This window comes from Atta colombica, unplaced genomic scaffold (genome assembly GCF_001594045.1).
Source record: "Atta colombica isolate Treedump-2 unplaced genomic scaffold, Acol1.0 scaffold198, whole genome shotgun sequence".
Lineage (NCBI taxonomy): Eukaryota > Metazoa > Arthropoda > Insecta > Hymenoptera > Formicidae > Atta > Atta colombica.
In genome coordinates this window covers 2,371,581-2,385,154 of record NW_017259291.1, presented here as the reverse complement: position 1 = coordinate 2,385,154, position 13,574 = coordinate 2,371,581, and the positions used below count along the sequence as shown (strand labels likewise).

The 13,574-nt window shown below is 30.8% G+C and overlaps 2 protein-coding genes across 2 annotated transcripts in view; both read right to left on the bottom strand.

Moving 5' to 3' along the window:
* Positions 1-4,801: 4,801 nt before the first annotated feature.
* LOC108686943 (copper transport protein ATOX1) lies at positions 4,802-6,098 on the bottom strand. Its single transcript, XM_018192473.1, has 3 exons — positions 5,908-6,098; positions 5,741-5,816; positions 4,802-5,333 (listed from the first exon to the last, which is right to left on the bottom strand). Exons 1-3 carry the CDS (start codon positions 5,917-5,919, stop codon positions 5,206-5,208), a joined length of 216 nt encoding a protein of 71 aa, XP_018047962.1. The 5' UTR covers positions 5,920-6,098; the 3' UTR covers positions 4,802-5,205.
* A 2,159-nt stretch (positions 6,099-8,257) lies between these two features.
* LOC108687025 (SH2B adapter protein 1) overlaps positions 8,258-13,574 on the bottom strand; it is a 5,847-nt gene continuing 530 nt past the window's right edge. The window contains exons 2-6 of the mRNA XM_018192605.1: positions 13,376-13,574; positions 11,943-12,826; positions 11,659-11,858; positions 11,327-11,584; positions 8,258-10,051 (exon numbers count right to left, since the gene is read on the bottom strand). Coding sequence (XP_018048094.1) covers positions 9,914-10,051; positions 11,327-11,584; positions 11,659-11,858; positions 11,943-12,826; positions 13,376-13,574 — 1,679 coding nt within the window. The 3' untranslated portion in view covers positions 8,258-9,913. The remainder of the gene's footprint in view (positions 10,052-11,326; positions 11,585-11,658; positions 11,859-11,942; positions 12,827-13,375) is intronic.

Here is a 13,574-nt window from a genome sequence, read left to right as displayed (position 1 = left end):
GCTAGGTTTTAGATTTCCTAAAAGGCTGTCCAATTTATACTTTTATTCTAACATTCTAATAAAATAACATTTATAGCATTTTCAAATGATGGTAAGTTCTTTGCTTCTAGTAGCTCGGATCGGTGAATTCGAATATGGAAGTCTAATAATTTATGTGAGAATGGTCGAGCCAGTGATATTCCACAGTTAATATCCAATGAACAAGAACTTGACAATGTGAATGAAAAATCATACAGCAATAAACGTAAAGAAGATACATATGTGAAGCAGGACCAAGCGAACGTAATAACTTAATATACAAATATGTTCTGTTAACTCTCTATAGCTCAAATTTTTTTCATGGTTATAAAAAAATTTATGTAATTTATAAAATTTTTAAAAATTAAAATAAATCAACAAGAGCATTGGGTTATAAAGGGTTAAATTAGAGATTAAGTAACGATTGCATTAAAAAAAAAAACAATGTTGCTATGTCATATCAAGAACTGTCAATTTTATAATATATATTATTTCAGTATTTATCAGATAATTTAAAAAAGTCACATCTAGACAACACAATAAAAAAAAAAAAAGAAAAAGAAACATAAACAAAATATTAAAAAAAACATTGTCGAGAATCATCATCGCCAATTGTTCAATCTAAAGTAATTGACATGAACATTGAACCTTTTCAAAAAGATTTTGCAAGAAAGATATTCTCGACAGTCTTACAACAGTACCACAGTTCTAAAACAGTTCCAGAAAATCAAATATCATCCAGTGAACTGTCATCTGATCATGATCAATTCTTTGTATCACTAGAAATAGATAAAGTTTTAGATAAAATACAATTATAACTATTATAATGTTTTAGAACAACGTTTAATAGTAGAAGAGACGCTTAAGAAATTAGCTTTGTAGCTTCTTCAGTTTATAATTGTTAATAATATGTGTATGTATTGTATGTGTACAAGATTGACAACTGATTAATTTTTCAAATAAAATTTCTTTTGAACAATTTTATAATGCATATTACAAAAATTAAGGGATCTTGCTGATAATTGATATTTCGATGCCTTATAGATATGCAGCATATGATGTTTTGTGTTATAGTAAATCCAAAAAATATAATGGCCAAGCTTAAAATAATAGAATTAAGGTATTTTATTATATAACGATCTTAAGTATATCTTTGTATTTTTTTGTACATTTACGAATAAGTATAATTTTTTAATGAAAAATATATGTACAAATATTAAGTAATCTATGTATTAATATATTCCTAAAATAATTGTTTCCACTACATGATATCCTCCTTTGTACTGAATACATTGATATAAACTACTTTTTCGTATATTTTCAAATATCGGTAATAATTAAATCGGTCATATTATGTGAATCAACTTTTTATATACATACATTGGCCTAGTTTCCACCGTTTAAACAGGATCAGGGAGTCGATTGTGTATCTTGAAATGAGGTGAAAATTACAAAAGTTAATAAATTCACTAGAATATTCAATTTAATTGATCAAAGTAATTCTAATAATCATTGCTCACTTTTGTAATTTTCATCTCATTTCAAAATACACAGAAGCTTTCCAATTGCAATATCCCTAGATGATCACTTTCGTGCACACGGCGACACAAGTTGCCTTTCAATTGTTCATTATTGTCGACACAATACTACACATTTGTATTCAGCTGTGTAAGTTTGTGTTTTCTAGTTACAATTACATGTTACTAATCGCGGCGGTTGTAAATAAGATTCGAGAGTGTTGAATGGCCGGGAATTTTACTTTTTTTTATTTAATACAGGTAGAAAGAACTACTTTTAATCTAATTTTATCCAAAATGAATCTCAACCGCGCACAGCATACATATTCTGTTCCAATTGAATCATGCATAATGCTACACGTATTTTATGCATTTCTGTGTATGTTTAAGATGTGTTAAGCAATTGGAAAGCACCCATTGTTTATAAAATTAAATCGTGTTTGGTAAATGGAGTTATTATGTAAGAGTGTTTCAAAATTCGCACTCACGAAGACATGATACTTCATAACAAATAATTTTTTCTTTTAATAAAATTGCGTTCTATAAATAATTTTTACGTTTATTACGTTTGTTTCAACCTGCTTTCCTGCAAAAAAACTACTTGTCAGACGCAATTTTGCAAAAGGAAAAAGTTATTTCTTTTAGCATAAAGTATCACGAGTGATTTTGTATTTCGCGAGCGCGAATTTTGAAACATCTTATATATATATATATATATATATTAATGTTAAGTAATTCTTATACAGATACATGTATATTTGTAATATAATTCGAAAATTGTGATTAAAAATTAATATATCAATTTAATATATTTAAATCGAAGGTTCACTTTTCACTATTTATTGTGATCTTGTTTTACATATTTTTATTTAATTTTTCTTTTACTATTTCTATTGTGAACTATTTATTGTGCTACTAGGACAATGGAACAAACTGGCCGTGATCCTAGAGAATATAAATATTTGGTAGGACACAGTGATGTTACAGTTTTAAGCTTTCATCCAATACAAACTAATACGCTTTGTATCGAGTAACTTAGATAAAACATTAAGATTGTGGAGATTAGATATATGCGAAAACAAAATATGAAAAGATTGAAGCTCATAATTCTGATATATTGGATGTATGCTATTCACCAAATGATGATTTTATAGCCAGTGTTTCAGAAGATAATATCAGAGTTCAAGTCTCTGAAGATAGACATTTCACAAAATTTGAAGGTCATAGATCTAATGTGAGATCAGTACAGTTTAGTCCAAAGGGGACAAGGGATAATTTTTGCGTTTAATTATTTATTAGTCGATTTGTCATAAAGTTTCACTAGGCAATTACATCATTGTTTATCTATGATTATGGACTAAGTTATCATGTTATAGACTGATTTCATCATGTGTTTATCGATATGTTTAGTTGGTTTCCGCATCAGATGATAAAAATATAATTCTATGGATACCATTGATGGGAAATTTCAAGATATTTACAAGACATACGCATTTACAGGACATAAGTTCGGTCAATTGCGTTAAATTTTCTTTCGATGGAAGCTTTTGGTATCGTATAGCGACGATCAAACAATAAAAGTATATTTACCAGTGGACGATGTGTTAAAACTTTTAATGATATAAAAAATTTGTCAAATGTATTATAATTTTTTTTATATAATTTTATAATTTTAAAACTTTATAATTTTAAGAATTTAAAATAAAATTTTACTTAATGTAAATATAGAGCTAATATAGAAAAATTTTATTTTATATAGTTCCCACTAGATATGTAGAGTTGTATCCAACTGGTACAATTATTGGATCAGCAAACGAGGATGGGTGTATTAAATTGTATGATTTAAGATTCTTTACATCAGTATTATCCTGTTCATAAGCAGCTGTAAATATGGTTAAATTCTATCTAAATGAAAACTTTATATTAACAGCTTCTGATGATTCTACAATGAAGATGGTTTAATTAAGATTTTGATTTTAAGTAGTAACTCTAATAAGCTGTGTTTGCTGCAATAAGAAATATCTAAAATACTAGATTTTAGATCTTCTAAAAAGCCGTTCAATATATTCTTGAGGGACATTCTGATAATGTAACATGCATAACATTTTCAAACGATGATAAGTTCTTCGCTTCTAATGGCCCGGATCGACGAATGCGAATATGGGAGTCTAATAATTTATGTGAAGATAACAGAACTAGACATTCCACAGTTATTCCCAGTGAATATGAACTTGGTATTGTAAATGAAGAATTGAACAGCGATGAACGTGAAGAAGATACACACGTAAAGCAGAACCAAGCGAACGTAATAATTTAATATACAAATATGTTTTATTAAACTAAACAAAGTAACGTAGTTTATTTAAAAAAAATATATATATATACTACTCATATCAAGAACTATTAATTATATTAACATATATTATTTCAGTATTTGTCAAATAAATTAAAAAAGTTGCATCTAGAATCAGACAACAATACAAGACTATCAGCGAAAATCATCGAATCTAAAGTGAACGTGAAGAACATAAAACCTTTTCAAATAGATTGTGTACAAAATAGATTCACAGTAATCTCGCAACAGTTTCAAACAGTCCTACACAATCAGACATCTTCCAATGTATTTTCATCCAATCGCATTAAAACAATAGAAAATAAAATTTTAGATAAAATACAATTATTACATTACCATTACAATGTATGACAACAATGCTTAATAATAGAAAAAGCACTGTGGAAACTAGATTTGTAGTGTCTCCAGAAAGACTAGATTTATAATTTAGAATTAATTACTTGGAATAATGTGTACGTATCAGAATATTAACAAATGATTAATTTTTCAAGTAAATCTTGCTGATAACTAAAAATTTGATGCTTCATATTACAAATATAAAAAACGCAACATATTTCGTTACATTATAGTAAAAATTAAAAAAATATAATTGTAATACACAAACTACTTAAGATAATAGAAGATATTTTATTATATATGTATATATTATTTTTGTATTTTTTGTACATATACAAGAGTGAGATATTTTTTTATAAATATATATGTACAACATAAATAATCTCTGTATTAATATATGCCTATACATTTTTTAGAAATACCTGCTACGATCATATAAATCTCTTGCATAAAATTTCTGATCTGCAATTATGAGTATAAAAATAAATGTGTAGAAATATTGATCTTTTATAAAATATTGATAATTGCACAATTAATTTTTTAATAGTATTTCGAAAAAAATAATATACAATAAATTCATTTCAGCGTTCATATATATATTTGCAAAATTAATATTTCGATGCTTTATATTATATGAGAAACATAATTTATCTTGCGTTGCATTGTATTAGGTGTAGTAAAAAGAAATCCATTATTTTTCCATTCAATTTCATGCAAAAATACCTAATATATATTGTAAATTCAATAGTAAATTCAAAGAATTTGTAATATGTAAGCTGCTTAATATAATACAAGATATTTTCTTATACATAATCTTAAATACATTATTTTTGTATTTTGTATGTACATATATTTATGAATTAGTAATTGAACGCGACTTTCCTTTTTTACAAAAAAAATATCATAAGAATAATGTAAGCCTGACATATTTAGCAGCTCCTGTTACAATCACGTCATATAATCACTCACTTATTAATTCCCTTAATGAGTTTGTAAAAATTGGCAAGTTTTTCCTGTTTTCTTGAGCGTTTCTAAAATCTCATTCGAATTGAGCGCAGTGGTCACGAATACCTTCTTCTCTGATAAATCAATCTTGATGTCATCGATACCTACATATCATATATAGTATATAATGAGTTAGAGATATTTTGAACATAAGTATCCCAGTCGACCAACTAAAGTAACAATATATATAAAATAATTTCTCAATATATAAATGAAATATAACACATATTGTACAGTTATTACATTATTAAGTGTGAAATTATAACACTAATATACTACCTTTAATTTGTGTCGACTGGAATGTATTTTTTTTTTCTAAAAAATTACAACTGTGCTATTTCTTATATTTGACACTTCTACTTCTCTATGTAGTATGTTTAACCTCATTTTACATGGTTCTGGTAAAAAATAATGTCTTCAAAGAGTATCGACAAGATATAATTTATGAAATACGGCGGATACACGAAAATATTTTTGCGTCTGCAAATTGAATGCAAATGTTTTCAAGTACCTGCTTTTTTCCCGAGTACGTTCTGCACAGCTGTCGAGCATCCCTCGCACGTCATTTCAACGTTAAATTCGTGTACCTTATGAACAAATTAATCGTCAAACATTGTCGTCTAAATATATATTTAAAGTTATCAAAATTTCGAGATTGAAATATCATTTTACTATTACCTGAGCTGCCATAATGTCTCTGAGGAGTACGTAGGTTCGACTTCAATGTGTCAAATGAGTTATTGCCAAATTAGGTGACGTGGTAGGCCGTAGGACTGATCGTATTAAAACCAGGAATATCAGCAGACAGAAATCTTATCTGCAGCTTCAGTGTTAAAAATATCGTATATAGATTGTGCTGGCCAATAATGGCCATTTCTGATAATTCTAATTTCAAGTAACTATATATACAGGGCGCATCGAAAAGTTTGGAAACAGTCGTCGGTCGAAAATTTCAAATTTCAAAATCTTTTCATTTTTACGTAAAACTGAACTTTTTAGTGCCAAAATGCAATAAGAGGAATAATCTCCAATGGTCATGATCTTGATAAATGTTATCCATGACATCCTGAACAACATTCAAGAACAGAGAGAATTAAGGGTGAGAAGTGGAGCGGATAGTGATTCTCTTCTCTGATTGGTTCCCAAATGTGCATGTGTGTGTACATATACATAGGTCGTGTTCCAAAATTACTGCCAGCATTGAAAATGCTACAGTTTACGTTACGTGCACTATAGACTTCAGTACTGGTCAATTTTGGAACACAGTCATAATACTAGTACGATACAATAATTCTATCACGCTCCTACCACAAGTCAAGTATTCACTTCAATGGTGTACTTCAGAAGTTTCAACATGAAACTTCTGGCTGAATCCATGGCTGAATCCGGCTCCACTCTCCCTTGATTCTCTTTGTTAAGAGATTTTAGCCATCAGTCGATTATAATTGCGTAATGCTGACGATACCGTACCTTCAAGTTTTATAACTCGAAAAGTACTTAATGAAAAATAACTTTATTATAATATATATTTTGAAGAGCTCTTGACATCAGCTATTAGATTCTTTATCAAAAATAGGATTCCATTAAAAAAAAATCGATTTAATCTAATCTTGATGACGTCACCCAAGATAAAATAGATGTGATCAATGAATAATTCTTTTTAAACTTTACAACTTTTGTCTGAAATATTTTTTTCAAAAATGCTTTGTTTCGAGATATACGACCAGTTCCAGATTTTTTATACACACTGTATATATGTGTTTGTTGAACCGATTGCTGATTTTTATGCTCGATAAAAACAATTCCGAGAATATCTAAAAAGAAAATCCGATTAAAAGTTAATGCATTTAACACAAAGATATATTATTGCATTAATTTTGTATACAATTTTGAAGAATTTTCACCATTGTTTAATTATTTTCACAAAGCAATAATATAATTAATGTGTCAAGGCTTTTTAAACGAACAATTACAATTAACTCAAAAAATAAAATTCGTTTTTTAATTACATACGCATAGCATTATAAAATTCATCAAACGTTTCGACTTGCAAAGTCTTCTTCAGTTATAATAAATAACATTTTTATGTAACTCCTTACAAAGTCAAACGAAATTACATGCAATACATAATAAAATTGTCAAATCTAATTTTACATACTCATTTCTGCGTTAGAATATTAAAATTCGAAATAGGTATCTAGTCAGAAGTTTGGAAATCCAAAGTATAAAAATGTGTTTTACCGATTCTTCAGTTGTTATTGAGAAGTTCCATTATCCAGTTCAATTAGTAATTTAATAAAAAATACGACAGGTCGATCGAGGATTTCTTCAATGACCATTCTATTATATTCTGTATAATTAAATGTTATATAATTAAATAATTAATGTAATTAATTTAATAATAATGAGAAATTAATTACACTTACGTTTATTTATAGAATAGTCTATTGACTCTGTTTCACAACTCACGGTTAACTCTTAATTGAGATTCAATTTATTTCTCATCTCTTTCCAATTTTAGAAAAAAGCATTAGAAAAAAATCAGGAATAATTAAACCTCGGTTAAGAGTTAACCATGAGTTATGAAATTGGGCCTGAATCAAAATCAAAGAATATTCGTTTCGAGTTCTGTTAATATTTCAAACTTGCTAGAGCAATTGGATCTTGATTCATTCAAGTTCGAGATTGCAATGTAAAATTAATTTATCTCGATTTAACTTATTATTTTTCTTTTTTTAATTTTTAGAATTAGAAAATTTTCCTTTTTCACAAATGTTTTATTGAAATTAGAATAGAAATTACAGATAAGAATAGCTTAGAAATTAAACTTTTCTAATTTCAAATAAAAAAATGTGTGAAGATATCTCTAAATTAATTTTAATAACACAAATATATTTTTATAAAAATTAAATAAAATCAATGACTATATAAAAGATTATTATCTTCCTAATAATTCCTATCTAATAAACAAATGTTTTGTACAATATTTGTTGATAATTAAAAGTAAATATTAGAGAACTTTCAGGGAATTCAGTTTTTATTTTCATCCTTGCATCTTGACATAAGGTAGAAAAGTATTACGATTGAATGCCTAGTTGTCAAACTCTGTATACTTCAGGACTGTCTGTTCAACTGCGGCTACGCGAGGAACAAGCTTACATCCTACTTACAGCATGATTTTGCGAGCATTTCGGCTAAAGGATGAACTTGCGATACAGATTTTTTTTCCAGATCGACTATAATTTTCCTACATTTTTTTCCCTCTTCTTGTTTTGAGACCGCGATGGAAATTCTATTTCTACAATTTTCGATGGCGAATAGTGAATGAAATGTACAAATGTCTGATAAATTTGTCCCTGTTGCCTCTATGCTTCTTATGAATAAGAACATAGATTGGCACGGACGGCAACGGGATTTGTTGAATGCCTTGTGCGAATGAGAGATCTTATCACAGTAATCAGTTCGGTTCATACTGAGAATATCTGCATTGCTCGTTTCACATATCGGATATTCCGTCGATCATAGCTCTCTGTCATACGTGTATCACTCATCCATACATTTGTCTATAGTCTAATTTTGCACACTCAGTCATATTGCTCTATGATGTTAGTGATAATCCTTAGTCGTTACACAATTTGTTAATACACTTCTCGATACGCTTATCGAATATGATGTCTGCAGGGATATATGGGATACTTACTGTAGCATGAAATATTTTGCTCTTTCCATTCATCCCGAATGATAACATATTTGAATTCTTTTTTTTCCCCCTTTTTCTTGTTATTCGCCCAAGTGGAGAAATTTATCAATGATTTTTACACTGACGAGGATTAGGGTAATTTATAAATATCGCAGCTCGTTTTATGCTTATCGATAATTATATCGAGGGCATATCTGTTACATTTATTTGCCCTATGAAGCATCGGGATTAGTGACAATGCGGCTGAAATGTAATTTTGTATAACAAATTGACGTGACGAGAGAAGCGGGAGTTTAATAATAATTCAGCTTTAGCTTTGGCGCATTTGTCACGTTTTCGGGATGATCCGAAGACACAAATAGGGATTGCATTATACTGGCAGTCCATAATTCAAGATTTCGGAGACTATCATTCTCCAATTACACACATACGTTTTTACGCACAATGTTACGTGTATTAATTAAGCAGTGTAACGAGACTCGGGATCTTTCATTAAAATATATCCGTTCTCTCAGTAAAAATATATGAGGAGATTATTAATTCGGTCTCGATGAAAAAGACGTGTCACAGATGCATGCAAACCTGCGAAACGAAGCTCCATGGAATGCTACAGCATTATTAGGAGGTGGGAATAATTTGAGCACGTTATGAAATGACCATTGCTAACTGAGACTCGTTTTGTTGGTAGTCTATTCTATTTCTTATTATTCGATGTAAATGCGATGCAAATGCGTTGCTAATAAATCATAAAAGTATAATGTCGAATGCTGAATGCAAGAGTCAATGATTGGAAGATAGTTATATTAAAAAGAAAAATGCAATTCTTTTGTACTAGCAAAGAGATGCGCTTTGTCGTAAAACAGCGGTTTATGGCGTGACGCAATTCTGGAGATAAAAACTGCGATTACTTCATCATATCGTTCACATTCAATCCGTCGGACTGACTGGATTGTAGCCTGATGGCGGATTAGCGTGAATCCAGCGTCAGAGGAAACTGTAAGTATTCTGAACCGCTCTGCCGGTGGACGAAGCCGAGCCCTGTTGTTCCACAATGGTGCTCTGTTGCTCTAGTCTCTCCAACGATTCCACGCGAGTTCTTATAGAACCACCATAAGTGCGAACCTATTTTATTAACATCTCATTAAGCATTCATATATATTTTTAATCTTGCTATCTTATCAGAAGTTTCTCTTAAAGTTTCTGGATTTTAGAAATAATAAAACGTACATATGTCAATATTAGAAAAAAACTCGTCAATATTTTAGAAAATGAAACTAAGTTACAATTAATTATTTAAAAAAATGATACTGAATGTAACAGATTCATTTTATTGGTTATGAAAGATATTTGTTATGAAAGATATAAGCAACTGGCAAATGCAAATATCCATGTCATATCAAAGAATGAAATTGATATTTTGTGTATACATTAAATTTTACTTAAAATAACTAAAAAGTTACATGAAATAAATATTATTGATGACATATATACTCATATAACGTGTGTTATTATAAGTCTTATAGATTTAAAATAAGAAATATTGACGAAAATTTTTCTAACATTTGCGAAAATATAAGCAATCAGGATATTTCATCTAGAAATACTGTAATATTACTCTGCCAATTTAATAATACTTTCATAGCTTCTTGATAAATGTCGCAAGTGGCAATTTTATTTTATTAGAGTATTAATTAGATAAAATGATTTCTGAACGCTCCTGTATTGCTTGAGACGAAGTTGAAACATAAATCTCCTATAATACGCAATATACAACAATAAAGCATACCAGAAATTTCAAGAAAAAACTTACTAAAAGCGAGCTCCTTGCCCCACGGTCATATTTCTCTGAATATTACATTTCATACATTTATATCATTCTAAACTTTTCATAAAAATTTCATCACACAATAATTTTGCATATTTAGACGAATGATATACAAATTTAATCAAATCATTTATAAAATGTATAAAATAATAAATAAATAAAAGATATAAAAATGTGCTGTACAACATAACATATTTGGACATGATAAAATTAGGAAAAAATATGAACATAAGAAATTTTTAACAGTACATTATTTTTACTCTTTTTGAAGTACATATTTTTTGAACATATATTAAATAAATTATTAAATAAATGTCGGATTTTGTAAATAGGACACAAATAGGATGCGTTATATTTAACTTTGTATATCAATCTATACAAATTTCCATCAAGTTTCCAGCGAATTTGCACAAATGCAGATATTAAATCTGTTCTGTATCATCGACCATACAATAAATATGGACGCTTTAGCTGGTTTATCTACTCACTGTCTGTAGATTAGACTTCAGACTGTGGGTGTTGGCCACTCGCGCTCACACAAGAGGAGTTAGACTTCCACTGCAGACTCTTACTTCTCTGGGCTCCAGAGTTGCCGGAGGTCTCCTCTCTTGCGACTGTTGTACATTCGAGCTACTCGCTACGTTATGATGTCCTGGTCGCGATGCATGGCTCGACGCCACTACGTACTCTGTTAAAGTAACATCCGCAGTCCCACCAGATTCGAGTGGTATTGCATTCTGGCGAAAGTGTTCAAGCATATCATATATCGTAGGAAAGCACAGATGTTGGACTCGGCAATGACCTTGATCATTTAGTGTCATTCGTAAATGCTGTAAAAATGAATACATATATATTAAAAACTGTTTAAATATCATTTATTAAGTGTTGAAAATGATGTAATTACTTTTGCTCTTCCTTGAAAATTAAAAGTTAACACAAATTCGCCTTTTCTAGTCTCGCTTTGCCGAACCAGGAAAACGCCGTGACCGTTAGCTGCACTATGCAATACAAGCTGCGCGGCATCCGAACGAGGAAGAGTGCCATGAAACCATGGATATTCTCGTAAGCTACTCGATAAATCCAACTCACCCTCATTAGTAGACACTGCAAGCAAACAAATATATATATATATATATTTTTTTACTTATTGCCCTTGCCTGACTTACTTTTGCAGGATTTATTCCTTACTTTGCTCAATTTCTTGCTGAGAGGAACATAATTCTAGATTACTACTGCTGCGCACATGGAGTCTCGGAGGTAATTCTGGTGGATTACCCTGCGAGTCATCGCCGTGTTCATGACTAGCGGATCGAAAGCTTTTACTCGCCGAGTTGGCTCGTAATCGATCACTGTCGGATCCGATAGCAAGCGAACCGTGGCTCAGAGAATCTCCTAAAGAGTCACCCGGCCCGGAACCAGGAGCGCTCGAGCTTTGCTGTACCGTTCGCATACAGTACCTAATCGTTGCCAACCACGATTTCATGTCGTTCGAGTCATGCGCCTCGATAACAAATTCCATATTTTGAGTCTTCAGGACGAACGTATTCTCGTGATCCGGCATTTCGAGCGCTGTGGTTTCCCTCGCTTCTGTTATCGCCGAGCAAAAGACTCCGCTTCGTGGTTTCACAGCCTTCGGTGGAGAGTAGAACTCCAACATGTAGCCACCGATGGCCTTTATCAAAGCTAGCCGTGACTTTTCCCATTTCTGCGTCCCATCTATGTTCTCTCCCATCAAGGCATTAACGATTCCTTCCTTACGACACTCCACCACGATTTTCGACAGCTTAGCCTTGGAGTGTTTATCCTTGCGGTGTTCACTGTGAGATAATTCGACTTCATCGCTCTGTTGCTTGTGGAAGAAACTCTTGCCTTTTTTAAGTCCCTTAAAAGATAATCTGCGGAAGAAAGGTTTGTGACTGGGCTTCGGCGACACTGCCTCTCCTTCGTGTTCGGAATAGTCACTAAATTCTTCATGGGAGGATGCTCGAACTGGTGCATTAGTGTTTTGACTTGCAAGATTTATGTCTCTTTCATTGGATACTATACTCCTAGTATCATGCAACGATAGTGATCTAAAAAATATAAAAACAATGTTACTATTATATATATATATATATTATATGTATATATTATAATCCTAATCTAAAACTAAAGCCTAATCTAAAACTCCAAATATCAATAATTAAAAAAAAATTATAAAAATAAAAATGTAAATAAAATATATTCTTATAAAATATATTCTTATAACATACAACATATAATAAAATAAAATTACAAGCAACATTTTGTATGAGATAAGAACTTTAAATTTTTAGATTTTCATCTTTTTCTTATATAAATAACATATAAAATATTTTGTATTTGATATATTTTATCAAAGTTTATAATAAATATAAGCATCTGTAACAAACCCTAACTTATTTATAATTTCTCGTAAATTATTTCTATTTTGTACGAAAGTTATGCATTCAAGTTTTCTCTTCAACTAAAGTGATTACTCCAAATTTTTGCCATTCGGACGATTACTCCAATGTTTATTTCCTGACGGTACGAAGGTTAATGATCTTCACTATGACATTTCTACGTGACAGTGCAACATAAAAGCGCTGCGCGACACGCACCTGACACTCTGACGCAGGTACTCGCTCTCAAAATGCTCGCAGAAGCTCTCGACAAATTTGCGGAGGAAGTCGCGGTGCGAGAGGTTGGCGCGGGCACTCTCGGGCAGGTTCAGACTAACGTAGGCACAGAACGCCTTGGCAAAGTCGGAGGCCGAGGCGCGGGCGTGTCTCTCGCAGAACTCGATCCAGCCGGTCGCTG

Excerpts from the sequence above, each read along its gene's own strand:
- LOC108686943 (XM_018192473.1), bottom strand. Across the intron at positions 5,334-5,740 it reads CGTACTCGGGAAAAAAGCAG|GTATCGATGACATCAAGATT; the intron begins GTACTTGAAAAC and ends TATGATATGTAG.